Source organism: Anas platyrhynchos, chromosome 27 (genome assembly GCF_047663525.1).
Source record: "Anas platyrhynchos isolate ZD024472 breed Pekin duck chromosome 27, IASCAAS_PekinDuck_T2T, whole genome shotgun sequence".
In the NCBI taxonomy this organism is placed as follows: domain Eukaryota; kingdom Metazoa; phylum Chordata; class Aves; order Anseriformes; family Anatidae; genus Anas; species Anas platyrhynchos.
Window position 1 is genome coordinate 4,302,929 of NC_092613.1, and position 18,513 is coordinate 4,321,441.

Genomic DNA, 18,513 nt, shown 5'->3' on the forward strand with positions numbered 1-18,513 from the left:
TCTCTGCTCTGGGGAACTCCAGAGCTGCAGCAGGGACAAGTTTTAGCAGCCTGCAGCTGGGCGGCCTCAGGCTCCAGCAGGACCCCCTGCCACCGGCTGCCTTTATGGGAGCAGCGCTGCCACCAGCAGCAAACCTCTCCTTTCTGTTGCCCTTTGGGAAAAGCGATGAGTGCCGTCAGGACTGGCCCTTCTCCTGTGTGTGTCTCTGCCAGTGCTCTTTCTTTCTGGGGGGGAATTCAGGACAAACACCCGAGTGACTTGCAGTACCAGTTAGCTCTGAGCGGTGTCAGGCTGTGCCTGTCAGGAACATTCTCACTTCTGCAACTTGCAGACACTGCTGAGGGCTTACAAAGCGGTTATCAGGGAAGGGCAAGCAAGGAACCATGCGTGTTAATGCACAAATTCAAGGAGTATCGTCCTGCCTGGATGCAGTTGTGGGTGTTTTAGGAGCTGGAGCTGAGCTGGGAAGCAGCAGACGGGCTGAGCTTGCAGCGCTGGCCTCGCTGGTGCCTTGCTTTGTTCCAGCTCTTTAGACAGAGTTTCTTGATCAGTATTTCCATGATGCAAAATTCTTGTTAGAGCTGCAAAACAAAACAAAGTGCTGCAGTGTTTGCTGTGGCACACAAGAGTATCTCAGGGATGCTGACTGGTTTCCGTCAAACGCAGAAACTTTCCCGTTTATGACTGGTTCAGAGTAAATAATCCTGATCAGGTATTGACTCCAGTCAGGAATGGATATTGCTGACACGAGGCAGCGGGGTTATTTAAACATCAATCTGACGGGATGTTAAAATTCACTTGCAAATGTATGTGTTTCTGGGGAGAAAAGCTACATTTATTTCAGATGGTGTGTGAGGCTGTAAAGGGGCTATAAAAGATGGGCTGAAGTAGCTTCATTTCCTAAAAGACCGAGTTCTCTTTCCAAATAGTGGTATCTGTACTGAGCCCCGCTGCTGCTTCTGGAGAGCTTCTCCTATTCCCTTTAAGTTGCTTTGCGTGCTGCTTCTGGGCAATGCTAGGAAAGGGCCTTTCCCTGCTCTTCTGGCTGTCTCTCTCCAGCTTGAACCCTGCAGTCCCTGGGAGCAGCTTCTTTGCTCGTCCTCTCCACTGCCACGCTGTGACCTTCACCGTCAGCAGTGCTGGCTCGGGGCGATCGGACTGTGACACCAAACTTCTGCTCTTCATGGGGGGCTTTAATTCGAAGAGCAGCCTGTGCAGCCAGCTGGGGATTTAAAGAGAAAATGGAGATGGTGCTTCAAATCCTCCTCCTCTGCTCTGCAGCTCGCTGGAGTTCTGTCATTAGAGGGGAAAGGTTTATTTGTGCGATGGGTAAACATCGCCGAATTGAAGCTGCTCGCTGAGGATTACTGGCAGTGGCTGCGCTGTCCTGGCCTTAGCAAAATACAGCTCTGCAAGTAGACCCAAATCCTCAGCAGAAGTGCATGCCAAATGCTAACAGCCCTAATGAACCAAGAATACCCCACCACCCAAGAGAGGCCAGCGCTGCTACCTCCCACGTGGAGGAATGCAGCCCTGGTGTCTGCACGGCGTTTCAGGAGACCCATTGCCTCATCCTCCACCGGAGGAGGAAAAGAAAAGGTCAGCTCACAAAGCCGTAGCAGTGAGTGAGCAGTGTCATTCAGGAAAAAAAAAGCACTATAAATCAATTTAATTGTCCTTGGCTGGTAATGAACCCAGGGAGCTGTAAGAGTAGGAAAAATGTCAGAGTAGGAACCGAGAGGGGTCCTGCTGCCAGAGCTCGGTCCCGCTGCGTCCCCTGTGGTCATCACTGCCTTTGCAGGAGGTGCTCTCACTTCAGGAGGTCGGGGAAACCAGTTTGGGGCTGTGAGATGCAGAGTGCATCCCAGTGCCCCATGGCAAACACGGGACGAGCTGGGGAGAGAGGCCAGGCTGGGCTGTGCTGCGCGCTGGGGAGAGGAAGGATGGAGACGGTGGTGGCAAGGGATTGCAGCAGTTCACAGGGGAACCCTGACACCAAAACGGAGAAGAGAGTGCCATTGCCTGTACCTGTACATTAGTGGTGTGTGATCTGTTACAGCCCATATATTTGTCCGGGATGCTTGCTGAGGTTTTGCCCTTCCCTTGGAGGGCTGACTGCCCGGTGCTGCCTGGGACGGCTCCTGGTGTCTGAGAAGGGCAAACCTCACATGCGCTGTTCGGTGATTATTCTGTGCCTGAACTTCTCATTCAGTCCAAAGATATTTCGATTCGCAAATGAGCAGGTGAAAGAGAACATAACCTATTTATTATGGCTTTTTTATTTTTTTATTGTTCAAGCCTGTGTTCCTACGGAGTGCGTGGAAAGCAGCTAATGCTGATTCAATCAGACAGCATCAGAAACGGAAATCTGTTCTCCTCGTGTAGTGCCCTGGGCTCCTTGAGGGTTTTCTTTTTTTCATAATTGGGGAGAAGTGGTAGAATTATGACAGGATTGGGAGAACGGGGTATCCGCAAATAATTTAGAGTAGTGACGTTAATTAGATTAAATGCAATTCAGTGCCATGTTAGATTAGCCTGCAGTGGTCTTCAGTGCAGAATAGCCTTCCCCCTCTCCCTCCTTTTGTATGCAAGCAGTTAAGAAAAATAATAATAACGTAGAGCCGAGGCTTTGGCTTAATGTGTGAGCAGAGCAGGGCTGAAACACAGCTCTGAGCGTGTGCCAGGCCAGCTCTGATGCCAGCCCTCCAGCCGCCAAGGGACACGATGTGCACGGGGCTGGATCTCCTTTGCCCTGCAACTCCCCGTGCTCGGGTGCTGGCTGCACGTTGCTTTCACCTGCCACATGCTGCTGCAGCACGGGCATCTCCCACGAGCAGTGAGTGGGAGCTCTGCTCTGCACCTTCCCCTTCCCGACTGCCCCTCCTGGCTTTCAGGCGCTGCCCCCCAGGTGCCGCCGGGCTTTCAGCGTGCTCTGAGAATCGTTTTCATTTGAAACCAGTTTTCATTTTGCCATTTTCAAGTAGTCATCTAGGGCAGAACTTAACTGCCGTGTTCCAGTCGTGTTTTGCACCAAGTGGTGACCTCTTCAGACCAGCGACCTCTCAGAGATCCCACAGACAAGGTTTCACAGCTGCTGCACGTGGTGAGATAGAGGGAGAACGTGGCACGCTCGCAGCCCTTGGGGAATTCCTTCAGACAGACGCAGGTAGATCCGTGTGCGGCTCACGCCTGGGCATCTGGCCTTGGTTTCAAGCTGAAGCAACCTCCAGCTGTCCGGGGAGCAGAGCGGGCAGGAGGTCTCGAGCTGCTGGAGCTGGGCTTGCTCTTCCTAAAGGCTGTGCCGCGTGACTCTCTCTGCCCCACGGTGGCGTTTGGTGACCCATCCTGCACGTTGGTGCGGGCTGAGCCACTGGGGAGCGAGGGGCAGCTGCCACCTGGACGTGCCGGCCATCCACCCTTAACAATGGTGAATCCGATCGGAGGATCTCGGCGGCCTGGTTCATGCCGGCTGGCAGATTTATTGCCGAAATGGCTTTCATTTATTTTTATGACTTAGGGAGCTCATAAGCCACATTACATGGTATTGTCTCCTGTTTATCACTGCTGCCAGGATACTGGAAACGGATTTCTTCCTCGGTCCCCAGACTGATTTCGATGCCCTGGATGAGCACCCCGTAAGAGCGGAATTGGACCCTGGTGTAAGAGCTCCTGCCAAGCGTCTGAGCGGGGACCAATTCATGCAGCGAAAGGATTTTTTTGACAGCTCTCCAGTGCGTCAGGCGCTGCTTGGGTGGCTCACGAGGGCTGTGCTTTGTCTAGGACGGTTTGCTTTTTTGGGTTATCTTTGGATGGGGACTGTGTGAGCGTGTTCAGCCTCACCTGACCTGTGGGATGCAGAAGCCAGGCTCTGAGGGAGCACTTTGGGGACTTTTTGGGGGCTGGGGACCGAGGGCAGCACAGCACTGAGCACCGCGCACCATGAAAGCAACTTCGCGGAGAGCAGCGAGCTCAGAGTGGGTTTTGAAGTGGGTGGACCAGAACTGGCAATTTAGAGAATACTTACATTTGATTCATTAGTAGCTCCAGGCCCAATAAACATTAAAAAAGCCATTAAAGTAGCAGTTAATTTTTTTTGCTCTCAATAAAATTGCCTGAACTTGACAACCGTGACCGATTCCCTCCGTTGCCATTGTCACGCTGCCAGTGTGCATGGGGGGAAAAAAATTAAGCAAAAATGAAGTGGCTGTGTGCTAATCTAGGATTTATTGTAGGCTTTTGTATAGGAGCCCTTTCCACAATCAATGCTATGTGAAGAGCTGGGCCTTCATTGTCAGGGCCTTGGCAAAACAAATATTTCTTTTCCCCTAGTTTCCATTGAACTACCTTGAACTGCAGCTACCACTAAGGGAAGGCACAAAACCATGAGGCCAGCTACAAATATAAATTATTGTGGCCAAGGGCTGCTGTTGCTCCATGAAATTGGGGTGGGTAGGTCCCAGTTTTGGGGTCAACAGCCGCTGGAGCGGGTTTGTCAGAGGGGCTGAGCACCCAGGGCTGGCTCGTGGTGCTGTAGGTGCTCAGTGGGGCCTCCGCTCGAGGCTGGATCCACCCTGGGAGGTTTTAGGTTTTTGGGGTTGTGAAAGGGGGTGAGAAGCCCCAAAGAACAGATCGTGCACATGCACAGACGGAAAGCAAGCTTGTTTTTAGGACAAGGTAGTGAATTAGTCCATCAGCACAGCATTAGCTGCTCCTGCCATGCTGAACAAGATTTATTGGACCAAGCATGGGTCCGTGGAGCCCCAGCACGTCCAAGCTCCCAGCCAGGCTCTGCCCAGCACCGCAGAGCTCCGATGGGTTTGAATGGGGGTATGGTGCGAGGCCAAACGTGCAAATTCCAGCCCCCCAGGGAACCAAGACCCTCAGCCTTTAGCTGCTAACGGATTTGGGGACAGAGTTTGTTGCTGGCTGCTTTGGTGGCTTTGTCAGCTCGCAGGAATGCCCTCGCTGTAGCTCATCTTCCTAAATTCACTGCCTTCCCTTTCCCTCGGGGTGCTGCCCAAGGCTGCCGGGCTCTGAAGGCTGGTGGCTTTATAGAAGTGTGCAGAATCCTTCTTTGTCTTTATGGTTTTTTTTCTGCCTCAAAAGGAGGGCTTGGCGAGTGGTGTGGGGGTGAAGGGAGGCGCAGCCTCTGTGCCTTGGGACTTGCTGCGTTATCCCTGTTCGCGCTGGCTCTGTGGTGAGCTGGATGCGGCTCCATCTCCAGCATCCAGGCTCTTGGTTGCCAAAAGTAAAGCAAGAGCAGTGACAGCAAAATCCTTGACAAGATGCAAATTGTCTTGAATTTACTGAGAAGGGGGAGAAAAAAGAGCTTTGTGTGCATTAATCTAAGAAAAAATGGATGCTTTGGCTCATCCAGCTGAAGGCACTCTGCTATAGATGTTTGCAGAAGCCTTTGTAGTCTGGAAAAGCTGTGTTTGGGTTTTGCATCTGTTGCTTTTAATAGCAAACACATTCTGGTCTCAGTTCTTCCCTGCAGTCCGCCGCCTGTCTTTAATACATGGTTTAGTAACAGCGGCAGCACTTGTATGAGCGTGAGCCTAGTGAGACAGGCGGGATTCATTAAACTGCATTGCTGGCTGGATAAGGCTCCGCGTCCTATACGAAACTTTCTTTGCCTTGGGCCCTTCCTTAGCTGGAAAGAGAGAATGGACCCGAGCCAGGCTCTGTGCAAGAAGCAGCATCTGAAAATTGGGTAGTTAAGTGCCTGCGGAGCGCCCTGCTGGAGCAGCAGTGCTGGCAGATTTCGACGGCTCCGCTTTTGGCACGCTCGGCTTTGGGGTCACCTAACTGGCAGGAGGGGACGTTGCCTTCGTACAGTGCGACCTCCGACTGTGCTTTTCTCCTTTGATGAGAAACCTGGAGCCTCGCAGGCTGTTTAATTACAGTGTAGGATGCGAAGCGTGACTAAAGCGGAGCCTTGCTCTAAAAGCTGGGTTTCCGTCCAGACAAGAGTTAGGTCACTGGAAGATCTCTGCTCTCCTTTGGGGCCACGCAGAGAGCAGGGACAGGGTTTGGAGGTGCCCCTTGTGGTCCTGGGCATCTGCCCCTCTCTGTGGAGGGAGCCCTGCTCAGCCCCAAGGAACCTAAAGCACAGATTTGGGGATGATAACGTGACGCCCAGACCGAGGGCAGGAATGTTTCCTGGGCCAAACTGATGCACAGAGGGAAGTTAAGGGATGCGTTGTGCTCCTGTGCCTGCTGCAAAAAAAAAAGCACAGCCTTTGCTTCTTAGGGGGTTGTTTCAGGGATCACCCCAGCTGTTCTAGGAACAAAACACTTCCAACAATTATTGTATGCGTGGGGTGCTGTACCAAAATCTGGATTAATGCCAGCACAAGTGCTCTGGGAGCAGCCCCTGAACACATCCCTGCTGCAGGGCGGGCAGTGTCGAGAGGTGTTCCTGATGGAAGTGAGGAGCTGTCGCCTGTGCCCTGAAGGAGAAAATGGTGAGGTGTGGGATGGACGGGGTGCTCAGACACCCCCGCACCCCAGCATGAGCAAAAGGAGAGCTCTGGTCCTCGTGCAGCCCCGAGCTGTGCTCAGCCTGGCAGCCTGCACAAGGTAAGAAGCACTTGTCACAACGCATACAGCCCGAGCTACGTCTTCAGAAAGTTTGGGTGATTCTAATTGGCATTTCTGAGCCGTAGAGGACTGGGTAACAGCAAAGCAAGTCCCTGGGAGCTTTCCTCTCCCCTGCCTTGGGCTTTTGCTGCATTTGTCCTCAGAGGACCTTGAGTGGGTCCAGCCGTAAGCCTGGGCTTGGGGTGCTGGGGCTGCTCGGCAGCCTGCAGCGGGGCGCTCAGGAGATGGCATCTCCTGGCCTGCTTGCTGACCTCTGCCAGCACCAATGGCCTGCTTTTAAAAAAGCAAACAGCAAAAAAACACACACACACAAAAAATACACCATACAGTGGGGTATCGTTTTTACAAACCTCACCAAAGAGCAGTTTCTCTGGAATTTCGCAGCCCTGCATCGAGGCAGTCTCCCAGCAGCGCTGCGTGGTGGAGAGGCTTTGTTCTGCTCGTCACTGAGCTCCTCTTCCCTTGTTCCTCTGCGAGCTGCTGGGTGGGGATGTTTCTCCATTTCTCCCCTGCTTATTACAGCAAAGGGATGGCTCCTGCCTGCTTCAGGGACAGACCCAGCGGCCTCGGCAGCTCGGTGCCTGGCTGGCAGGGCAGAGGGCAGAAAGCCAGGGCAGGGAGGAAGAGAAGGCTGAAGGCTGAAGGCTGGTGGTGAGCAGCACGAACCCCTGGGAAAGGCAGGGAAGGAGGAAAGCTGCAGAGGATCCCAGCAGAGTCTTTGTGCCAGGGAACCCTCCTTGCTTAGGGGGCTCCTGATGTGAAGGATTTATCAGACACAGCGAGCAGGGCACCGAGCAGACCCGTGGCAATCGCTGCGTGGCGCGGGGGCAGGTGGCAGTGGGACCAGGGCGCTGCACGGAGCACCCCTGCCCCTTGGCTTTTGTCTGAACAGTGTGTTAAATGCAAACAGGTTTAAAGTCTGAGAATAAACAGCTCATCTGTTCAGCTGGCAAAGGTTAAAAGATCTCCAGCGTGTTTGCATTTAATTATCTATTTTAGTGGCAGCTTATTTTTTTCTTTGGAGATGAAATCCGGATGGGTATAAAGGACGCTCCTCCAAGCAGAGGCTCATGCACAATAGAGTAATGATTTATTCAGAGCTGCTCTGCTTTGTCTATCCTGGTTAAGTACCCTGAGAATACAGACTGGCACCGAGGGAATTTAATGTGACACATCAAAATAAGGAGTAGTAGAGAAAGCTGTGGCTCTTACAGTATTTAACTAGCTTGTAACCCTGCTGCACAGCAAGCCATTTTTATTGAATTGGAGATGCCAAAAGTGGGAGAACACCTATTGCCTTGCCTTGGGCCTGGCATGGTACATGTCAGCATAAAACAGGCAGCCTGGAAATGTGTGTGCAACCTGGAAATGTGTGAGCAAACTGGAAATGTGTGAGCAAACTGGAAATGCGTGCACAGCCAGCTCCACGCTGCTCGTTTGGAGAGGGGCCGTGCTAGCCAGGCGTGGCTGTGCTACAGCGCACTAGCACCAAAAGGCTCAACGCTGGAAAATCAGCAGGAGTAAAAAATGCAGAGGAGCAGCAAGCCTATTGATTTTGGTACGTGAGACTTAGGTGTAGCCAATGTCACCGTTTGCTCAGGTCCATGCTGCCCTCGCTGGTGTGTGCAAGGTTTGCTCGGTGCGCCCGCATCCACCCCGAGCCCCTGCGCCTGCTGCAGCTCCAGCACCTGGCTCTTTGGGGAGGAACCGAGCAACTGAGCTCAGGTATGGGCAGGTCCTGGGATGCTGAGTGGGCCGAGGGGCTGGGAGCTGCAGGCTCCAGGTACCCGTGCCATGACCTTAACCTGCTGCTGCTGTGGGGATGTCGGGAGGCGTCCCCTCGTGCTGCCCTTTGCCCCCCCAGCAGGAGGGTAATGCTTTGCTCACCAGGCTTCTGGAGACACCCCACTGCTGGCTCTGGTCACCTTCTGTCCATTTAAAAGGCCCTTTAAAAGCCGTCTCACTCCAGGAGATGAATTCCTCGCACACGTGGTTCCTCCCCAGGACGTTCTGGCGACCTCTTCAGCAGAGCTGCAGCTTGCGAAAGCGCTTGGCCGGGTGAGGTGCGTGGCCGTGGAGTTAAGCTGCCCTTCATCCTCTTCCCTGAGCTGAGCACACATCTCCTGCTGCTACAGAAACACACTGAACGGGGCTTTTTGGCTTAAAAACTGTGAGCAAGGAAGGAGGGATGTGTTCCCTTTTCAGTGGGCTGCTGCTAACGAGCTGGGTGATCGCTGCCTCCGACAGCGGCAGCCTCTGTGCCCTGCTTGGGACGGGGTTTGCTCTCTGCCTGGTTTGGAGCCTGGGCTGCTCTTCCAGCACATGGGCACAGCGGAGCCTTCCACCAGCAGAGAGCCTCCTCTTGCAACTGGGAGCAGCGCAGGGCAGCTTCCACGGCACAGTGCCATCCTTGGCGGAGGCTTCGGGTGCTCAGGTGCAGCCCAACAGTTGGCTTGCAGGACACGAGGTGCAATCTATCAGTGTGGCCCCATGGAGCTGCCACCCATCCCACGGTGCCATTTCAAGTGGCCCCGGGGGCGCTTTGCAGCTGGCAGCGGGTGCCCCAGCCCAGCGCCCAGCCTGCTGCTGCGAGCTGACCTTTGGGAAGGCAGGGAACAAACCGCCCTCGTCAGCTGCAGGGCCTTCAGCCCCAGCTTTCGGCTGTTTAAGCAGCTCCCGACGACAAACGCTTTTGTGCTGCAGCTGTCTGCTCCAGATCTGCGGTCTCGGTCCCCCCAAGGCCTGCCAGGAATCGAGGGCGTCGGGCGGCTCTGCCTGCCAAGGGAGGACGGGGGCAGAGGAGCGCCCGTCTCGCTGCTGCGGGCGCTGGCGGTCACCGAGCGCCTGCCGAGCCCTGCTTCCCAGCCACCCGCTGATTTAATTTGCCACTGTCATTTGCTAAATAATGGTTTCTCTGCAGTCTGGCCTCCGAGGGCAGCTCTCCCAGCGACATTGCTTCGGGCACCTCTTATCTGCAGCGTTAATTCGCCGCTGCTCTGAGCACTCATCTCAGCGTCCTGGTGGCAGAGCAAATCCTGGGGACGGAGAGCCCAAGGAGTTACCGTGACAGGCTACGGACGTGGCACGTGGCTGAGCCCCATCTTCCAGTGGGCACAAACCGAGCAAGCAGAGTGGGAAGGAACTTAAAAACTGCCCTTTAAAGAGAACAGGGAGAGATTCTCCCCCCAGCTCCCATTCCCGAAGCCCTGGCCGTCCTGCCCGCTGTTTGCGCAGCCTGTGTGCCCTTGCAGCAGCACGTTGCCCGACAGCCAATTTTAATTAGGTTTCTCTTACAAAACCAAAATGTGGAACAGCGGAGCGCCGGCAGCTCAGACCTTCAGCTGTGCCTCTCCCAAGAGCAGAGGGAGGCAGGTCCTGGGGGGGGGGATCTGGGTGCGGGCCGGCGCTGCGCGTCCCTGAGCCCCGAGCTCGCTGCTGCGGTGCCGTGGTCGCACGAGAGCCATGGGGAGCCGAGCCCGGGCTGCACGCTGAGCTCCCCCAGGTACGGGGAAAAACGGATGGTGGTGGAGGGGGGTGAGTAAGCACGGTCTGCATGCATCCATCCCTTCCTGCTCCGCACAGGGCAGGGGGCACGAGCCGAGCTGTAGCCAAGCAGTGAGGGGCAGGCAGCGCGTCCCTGGGGGCGAGCTGCTCCCCGGAACGAGGGAAAGGAGGAGAAAGCTGAGCTCTGCTGCTCTCGTGGAAAGAAATGCGTTTTCTCGGTGGTGCTGGAGGGAGGCTGAGCAGAGCCCGATGCTGGGGGTCACTCAGATGCTGGGGGTTACTCGGGCATTGGGAAATGGCACTGTTAAGTAGCAATTTGCCTCTCAGACGAGGTCGCTGTAATGATGGCCTGAAACCCAGAGGCTGGGTGAGGACGCTCGTGGCTGGCTGTGCTGGGCAGGGGGCAGCAGCACTGCTCCCCCCAGGCCACCCTGCGGGTGCTGCAGTGCCACAGCCCCTCTCTGCCAGCTGTGTCGGTGCCAAAGTGGGGACGTGAGGCTGCGTGGGGCTGAGCTGCATCCGAGCTGCATCCTCGGGGCCAGCACCAGGGGGCTGCACGGGCAGTGCTGGGGACCGAGGTAGGGTGGGGGCTGTAACGTGCATGGGCTCCGCTCCCACGTCTCCCCTTCCTGTCCCCGCAGGGCTGTAATGTCATGGAAGACCAGGACCTTCGGGACATCGGGATCGGTGACCCGCAGCACCGCCGCAAACTCCTGCAGGCAGCTCGCTCCCTCCCGAAGGTGAGCGCCGACGTCCCCATGGGGAGCAGGGCCCGGGGTGGATCTGAGGGCAGAGGGAACAAAACCAGGCCCTCTGCCTCCAGCTGTGTCCCGGTGACCCCAAAGGATGGCGGGGGCAGCGGGGAGGGGTTTGGAGGAGGAACGTGTGGGCCTCCAGCTCCGGGGGTGGGATGACCCCGGGAGGCATCTCGGTGCTGGGGACGGGGGGGGTGTCACTCCTGGGGGGCCTGCTCTGAGCAGCCTCTTCTGCCGCATGTCCTTGGCTCGGTGGCTGCAGAGGTTGGGAGTGCCAATGAGAAGAGCAGGAGAAAAGGGGTTTTTGCAAGAAGAAAGGCTGGTGCAGAGCCAGGGAAACTAGTTCTAACCTCACTGACACCTCCCCTGCTGTAACCAGGGCCCTTGCGTGCGAGTTCAGAGAGGATTCAGCTCGCCTGCTGTGCCGGGAAGGCCACGGAAAGGGCTTTTCTGGAGCTGTTCTCCTTGCTTATACCAGGCAGACCGTGCCTCTCGCTGTGCTTGGGGTGGGCAGTGGTGCCCTCCAAGCCCCCACAGCTTCTCCTGCCCACCTGGGAGAGGGCTCACGGCAAGGGCGAGGCTGCTGAGGTTCATTCCCTGTTTGTGCAGCGATGTTTTGTACATGAAAGCTGCGAGGGGAGATGGTGATAGCATTTAAACTGGCTGTAATTGCAGACGCCGCATGCTTTGGGCTCCCTGCCCCGGGGCTTTAACCTCTTTGTGCCTTGTGCTTTCGCAGTTAAAACCCCTGGGCTGCGATGGGAACAGCCAGCCTTCGGTTCCCGCCTGGCTCGACTCCTTGGGGCTGCAGGACTACATCCAGTCCTTCCTCTCGAGCGGCTACAGCTCTATCGACACTGTGAAAAACCTCTGGGAGCTTGAAATAGTAAACGTGAGTACTGCTGGGGTCCTGGCTGCCTTCCCCCCAAGCCGTTCCTCGCAGGGAGCTGTGTTCAACGTGAGCGCACCGCTCGGAGGGGGACGCTTCGCTTCGTGCAGGGGGCAGGAAAGCTGGGGGGCGTGCGGGGAGCTGCAGCTCCTGTGCTCCCCAAAGCTGCTGTGCATCTCTCCAGCCCTGCTGACAGCCACCCGCCTCTCCCTGCAGGTGCTGAAGGTGAACCTGCTCGGCCATCGGAAGAGGATCATCGCCTCGCTGGCGGACCGGCCCTACGAGGAGCCACCGGCCAAGCCGCCGCGGTTCTCACAGCTGAGAGTGAGTCACCGGTTGTGTCCCCACTCCCGGGAGTGGCCGGGTGCTTTGCTCTGCCCTGGCTCACCTTCACTTTCCTCCCTTTTCTTTCAAAGAACTAATCCCGGGTCTGCCAGGAATCACCACCTCCTGGTTAGCGGCTGACACCTCTGTAGGGCTCAGGGAGCACATTTAGGGAGGGCGCAGGTCCTGCGTGGGCAGCGAGGCTCAGCAGGGAGGCTGGTTCAGCCTTCCGCTGCTTCTTCCATGCACAGGAAATTCTGCCTAGCAAAATCAATAAAAAAGAAAATAAAACCCCTACAATGTCAATATTTAAGTTAAAACTCCTCTGAAAGTAGGTAGCGAGAGTAATAAGTGTAGAGAGTGATCTTTGAAAATTGCATTGCTTTTTTTTCTCAAAAAAAAAAAAAAGCTTTTTTTCTGATTAGAACAAATCGATTTGACCTGGAAGCTCGGGTTACTCCCGGCTCTCAGACACTTGGTGGTTTGGGAAGAAAGTTCCTGAAGTGCTGAGGCAACCACACGCAGCTGGCGGTGCAGAGGAGGGAGTTTTGTGTTGAGCCGTTCCCATGGACGCACCTTGGCTGCTGCCGAAGGTGATGCAGAGCCCAAGACACAGCTGTCATTGCTGGGTCTTCTCACAAGCACCCGTATCAGAAAACCTCCTGGTTGCAGGAAGGGGAAAATTCCCCTTATCTCAGACCAGCCTGAACCCTGGAGCACTAGGACAGAGAGAGAACAAATTTCAGGTGCCACATCGTGCCGGGCAAACCTTCCTTTGGTTGGGTCACGCAGCAGCGACCGGCACCGTCCCTTGGACAGATGCACCCTGCTCAGCTGCTGCGATGGGATGCAGCTGGGATGTGACGTTTTGATTGCACCCCTGGGGAGGCTGAGATCCATCTCCTTGGGCTGCTGGGGTTGTCTAAGAGCTGCTGCTCCCGCAGCCAAGTAGCCCTCGGGGTGATTTGTGGATGTTGATTTTTGCTGCAGCAGTGGGAGCTTTGGACGTCAGGCCCCTCTGCACTGGGGTGTCTGGGAGGGGAGCGGTCATGTTTGCTGTTCTTGCTGAGAATTGCTGTCTGCGAGCTGGATTTAACAAAGCCTTGAGCTTGCAGCTAACCTGCGAGCTTCGTAGGAGGGCAGCAAGGCACGCAGGGTGAGCGGGTCGCACTGCTTCATCCCAGTGTTTGCAGATCGGCTTCCTGGAGCAGGAACTGGGAGCGACTGGGGTTTCCCCGTCCCAACCATCTGCTCCTTTCTCTGCTGCAGAGCTCCTCTCTTCTGCCCTGCATTCCCAGGGCTTTTCAAGCAGTCGTAACTGCGGCAAGTTGTGCTGCCGTGTCCTGGAGTTTTTAGGAACCAGAGTTAGGTGCGAGAAGCTTCGTGCTGGCGCTGCACCCAGAGCGCTGGGAGCCAGGAGGGTGACCCCACAAACCCCACGCCTTCACCCACCGCCTTCCCAGACGAGAGAAGCCCTGGTGGGAAGCAGCCAGCTTCCCTGAGACACCCTCCTGGGGCTCGGTGGTGGGGAGAGGAGTCCTTTTGTGCGGCACCGGCCGGTGGGCGTGTGGGGTTTGGAGGCTGAGGAGGAGAACGGGGCCGTTCGCAGCCCTTCCTGGCGCTGCAGCTGGTGCCTCCCAGCGCCTGGCTGCGGCTGGGGAGCGGAAGGACGTCAATGGCAAATTAAGCAAGCCCCTTGAATAGGACTAATGCGTGCTGCAGCTGCGAGCTCCCCGCGCTGCCTGCCGGGCTGCTTGGCACGGCCAGGCTGCGAGTGCTGCCTGCAGGCAGAGCCAGGCTCTCCGGGGGCGGCTGATCCCAGGGCTTTGCTCGGTGCTTTAGCAGAGCCCTGCAAACACCCTGCCCGCAGCCCGGCGTGCCTCCTGCCCTCCTCAGACAGGAGGTAGGGATGTGCTTGGCTGGAACCGTCCTGGAGCAGAGCAGGGGTGCGGAGGGGAAGAGAAATGACCTGAGTGAAGGTGCTGAGCCACAAGCCCGCAGAGCAGGGGCTGACCCTGGTAACTGCTCACTGCACCCGTTGTGCTGGGCAGTGTAAGGGGCAGTGCAGACCCTGGTCCTGGTTCCTAGGGAGAAATTATCACGGTGATGCCAACTGGAAGCCAAGGCACAGCTTTGGGCTCGAGCCCTTCCCTTCCTCGCGCTCTGGGCGGCTGCAGGGCAGCGGCTGCTGCTCGAGCATTGACTCGGGGCACAAATCCTGGCCAGGCTGTGCTGATAACACAGTGCAGATAACAGCGCCTGCAGGACCAGCACACCCCAAGGGAAGCGCCAGCAGCCAAATCCTGCTCTGCTGGTGCTGGCTGCCTGCTCCCAGGCCAGAGGGTAGCGGGGGCAGAGGCAGCACGAGGAGGAGCGCGGTGCGGGCAGAGCTGCAGCGCAGGCTGACGGGGACGGGTCTTGGTGTCTGCCCGTTTCAGTGCCAGGACTTGGTGTCCCAGACGTCGTCACCCCTGAGCCAGAACGACTCCTGCACGGGCAGATCCGCAGATCTCCTGCTGCCCTCCGGAGACACCGGGAAGAGGCAACACGAGCGGGGCAGCGAGGTTGCGCCGTACTCCAGAGTGGACCGCTACAAAGCACAGGTCAGTGCCTGCTTCCGTGCGTCCTGCGGGCCCCTCTGCACGGCTCAGTGCAGGCTCCCCCTCCTCTGGAGCCAGCGAGGAGTTAGGATGATGCATGGAGGGTCAGGGAGCAGATCCGACAGAGCTTCCATCGCTGCTGCCGCCACCAGCAGCTTGTCTCGTAGGCCCAAATCTGGGAAAAAACAAGGAAACCGTGAAGAAAATAGGGAGGCCATGTAGCTTTCCTACTATTTTAGCTGAGAAGATAAGGAAACAGAGACAGGGAGCCTACGGACAGCAACCTGGGCCTCAGTCTCACCGCTCTAATGGGTGACGTGCACATCCATGAGCACCTTCACCCGCAGCGTGCTGCCCCCTCCCAGATCCTGTGAGATTTTGGGAACCATCAACCCACAGAGCCTCCCCCAAGATCTGTGTTTCTCCCCGGGGAAGATGCGCTGTGGTTTTACGTGCACCTTTCTACCCCTGCAGGAGGAGCGTCGGGAGTCAAAGCTGACCCTGCGCCCCCCCAGCCTGGCTGCCCCGTACGCCCCAGTCCAGAACTGGCAGCACCAGCCAGAGAAGCTCATCTTCGAGTCCTGCGGGTACGAGGCCAACGTAAGTGGCTCCTGGCTTGTGTGGGTGGATGGGGCAAGGAGGCTGTGGGCTCAGGGTGCTGCACGGGGAGGTGGCACACATCCTCCCCCCTCCCTGGGCGACCTGCTCCTCTATAGCCGTGGCTGCTGGCTCCTCGCCGGGCTGTGGCCTTGCTTTGGGGCTGGGAAGTTTGCACCCGAAGCCTTCGGGGTGTCTGAGAGCACGTTAACATCTCCTCCTCCTCCTGACAGTACCTGGGCTCCATGCTGATCAAGGACCTCCGAGGGACGGAGTCCACGCAGGATGCCTGTGCCAAGATGAGGGTAAGGGGGCTGTGGGGACGGGGGGGTCGGCTCGCAGCCCGAGGGGGATGATGAGGAGAGGGCAACGGGGGGGTGTTGGTGTAGCTGTGGTTCTCCAGACCCCACAGGCAGGGAGAGCAGGGGCCCAGGCCATGTAACAGGCTGTGGCCACTGTCCCTAGTGAACGGGCCCCTCCCCAGTGCCCTTCCCTCCAATTTGTGTGGTTGTGCAGGAGGAGAATCAGGGTTTTTGCTGAGAAAACCAGGCTCGCTTCACATCCCCATCCCTTCCCGTCTCCTTCCACCAGCAGCAGGTTTTCTGCCTCCTGGTCCAAGCCCGCCAGGGGCTTGCCCTTGAGGGTCTGTGCTGGCCCCCAGCAGGGTTGGGGTGGTGCTGAGGACGGGGGCGTTGTTCACAGCCGTTCACCTGAGTGTTCTTGTTTCCAAAGAAATCCACCGAACATATGAAGAAGATCCCGACCATAATACTGTCCATCACGTATAAGGGGGTGAAGTTCATCGATGCCTCTAACAAGGTGAGCTTAAAACGCCTGGAAGCTGGTGCCTGGAGGGACAAGACCTGCAGTGCCACCTGCCTGAGGGGCTGCAGGTCGCATCTGGTGCCTCCAGAAGCCACGGCTGGTCCTGCAGAGCTGCCGGGGCCAGGGGGGAGCACCAGGGTGGTGACGGTTACCTGAATGCCAAAGGCTTGGCCAGCAGGCTGCTTGGGGACCCCGTTGCCATTTATTCCTACTAGGGGAAAGAGCTGGCACTGGTCTGGCTGGGAGAAACCCCTCCCTGTCCCCAGCACACGCTTTGTCACCGCTCCCTTTGCTGGGTGTGTTTGCCCTTCCCACAAGGGTGACGCTGTGGTTGTGTCCTACAGAACGTCATTGCTGAGCACGAGATCCGGAACATTTCCTGCGCTGCTCAGGACCCCGATGATCTCTGCACGTTCGCCTACATCACCAAGGACCTGCAGACCAGCCACCACTACTGCCACGTCTTCAGCACCGTGGATGTGGTGAGTCGGGGTGGAGCGTCCGGCCTCAGGGCTGTTTGTGGTGCTCGTAGCTTGTCCATCTCCCTTCAGGCCACCTCTGAGTGCCCTGAGGTGCTGCCAGGAGAGATGTTGCAGTCCGAGCGGTCAGAGGGTTGCTGAAGGAAGCTGACACTCACACCTCTTTGTGTGCGGGTTCAGTCTGTGTGATCAGACTCCAGCGGTGGTTTCTGTTTCGGGTGGGTCCAATCTGTGCAGTTGTGTAATTACTCAGCTTTATTGGCAAGGCAGAGACCAGGATCTGGCCCATTCTGGGGTTCTTACCTATTTCTACCCTAAAACCTTCCGTTAGGAGTCTTAGCTCAGAATGCTTTTACTTTCCAGCCCTGTTGACAAAGAGGATATTTGTCTGCCTTCATTACTGCAGTCTCCAGTGCTGAATAAACCAGGGCAGGAGATTTTTCCTCTTGGGGAATATGCTGTGAACAAAGCCCTAACATGCTCTCAATTACACACAGTGTAATAGGCTGATTTAACAGCCTTTTAATTCACTGAGTGTGTGGAAGCATCGCTTGCTTTTCTTCTTGGGCAGAATCAGTTATGCAGAACGGGCTTTTTTCTCTTTCTGACGCAAAACGCTGCTACGTTGCAATGCCCAAGGGGCCACAGCAGGCTTGCAGGTGGCCCCGGGAAGGTGTGGGGGACATTGCTCAGCGGAGAGGGAGCTGGGGACGTGGCAGGATGAGCCCTGCTGAGGGTCTGCGTCTCCAGAGCAAGCTCGTCCCTCGGCTGCCGAGTGTGTCAGGGTGTGGAGCTGACGTGCACCTAACGGTTGTGTGTTTTCTGCTCTCTCCAAAGAACCTGACGTACGAGATCATCCTCACGTTGGGGCAGGCGTTTGAGGTCGCCTACCAGCTGGCCCTCCAAGCCCAGAGAGCGAAGCCGCTGGGCGCTGCAGCAGGAGAGACGATCGAAACGAAATCTTCCAAACCGGTGCCTAAACCGCGAGCCGGCATGAGGAAATCTGCAGTACGTATGCGCAAGTGTCGTCTGCGTGGTCCTAGCTGGGGTTTCTCCTGGGCACAGCTTGCCTAAACCCCCTTGTCGTGGTGGGGACGCCTGGGTGCAGACGGGGTGCCCGTAGCTTCAGGCACTGCCGGTACTGCAGCAGCTGTGGCTCTGCTGGTGGCTGTGCTGTGGTGGCGGGGCTTCCCCTGCTGGGATGAGGGTGAGAAGAGGTGGAAATGCCCCAGGTGGGATTGGGGTTAAGTGTCCTGCTTGGATCCAGTGCAGCTTCCGTGTACAAACCTGCAGAGCCACAGGGAGCTCAGTGGGCACCCTGCAGTTTGCAGTGTGGGAGCACCCTCGGAGCCAAAACGCGCCGAGGTTGGAGCTGCTGAGGAGCAGGGACTGCTGCACCAGCCGTTGCTTTCCTTTAATGTCTCCTTTTGTCTGTGTTCTGCTTGCTTCCCCCCGCTCAGGTGCCGCTCCCTCCCGACACCCGCTGTTGTTACTGTCACACCTGTACAACACACCGCCCCTCCTACCTGCCGCTGCAGTCTGTTAGTCCCGGAGCTAAGGTCTTTACCCTTTTCCTGCCATCTCCCATTACCAACCCTGGGCTGCCCCAGCTGCCACCGGCCTCCCTGCTTCCCCCCGTGCCTCCTGCCGTGCTCCCGTGTCCTGCCTCGCCGCCGTTTTCCCTCCCCGCTCGTTCCAGGGCCTGCACTGCGGGCTCCGATGGACCCCGGGGACAAACTGCTCAGAGTCTCCCCGCTGATGCAGAGTGGCAGCTCTCAGCTACCCGCGTTGCTCTGCTGGTGGTGGTAACCTTCCTGTAGGATCCTGATGCAGGAGGACAAGAGGAAAGAGCCTTGCTTGGTCAGGAGAGTAAATCACATGGGAGTTCACCTGCCTGGAGCTGTCTCCCTCTCTCCCCCTCTGCCTCTGATTTTTTT

The 18,513-nt window shown here is 57.0% G+C and overlaps 1 protein-coding gene across 19 annotated transcripts in view; it reads left to right on the top strand.

The window, feature by feature from the left end:
- The window catches only part of ANKS1A (ankyrin repeat and sterile alpha motif domain containing 1A), a 105,900-nt gene that overhangs the window by 80,835 nt on the left and 6,552 nt on the right, over positions 1–18,513 (top strand). For 12 of the 19 annotated variants that reach the window (XM_027445034.3, XM_072028565.1, XM_072028566.1 and 9 more), the window contains 10 exons: positions 10,749–10,847; positions 11,602–11,754; positions 11,968–12,075; positions 14,514–14,678; positions 15,150–15,275; positions 15,506–15,577; positions 16,005–16,091; positions 16,442–16,579; positions 17,414–17,584; positions 18,037–18,135. In XM_027445034.3, coding sequence (XP_027300835.3) covers positions 10,749–10,847; positions 11,602–11,754; positions 11,968–12,075; positions 14,514–14,678; positions 15,150–15,275; positions 15,506–15,577; positions 16,005–16,091; positions 16,442–16,579; positions 17,414–17,584; positions 18,037–18,135 — 1,218 coding nt within the window. The remainder of the gene's footprint in view (positions 1–10,748; positions 10,848–11,601; positions 11,755–11,967; positions 12,076–14,513; positions 14,679–15,149; positions 15,276–15,505; positions 15,578–16,004; positions 16,092–16,441; positions 16,580–17,413; positions 17,585–18,036; positions 18,136–18,513) is intronic. The other 7 variants (XM_072028569.1, XM_072028570.1, XM_072028571.1 and 4 more) reach the window with 1 other exon arrangement.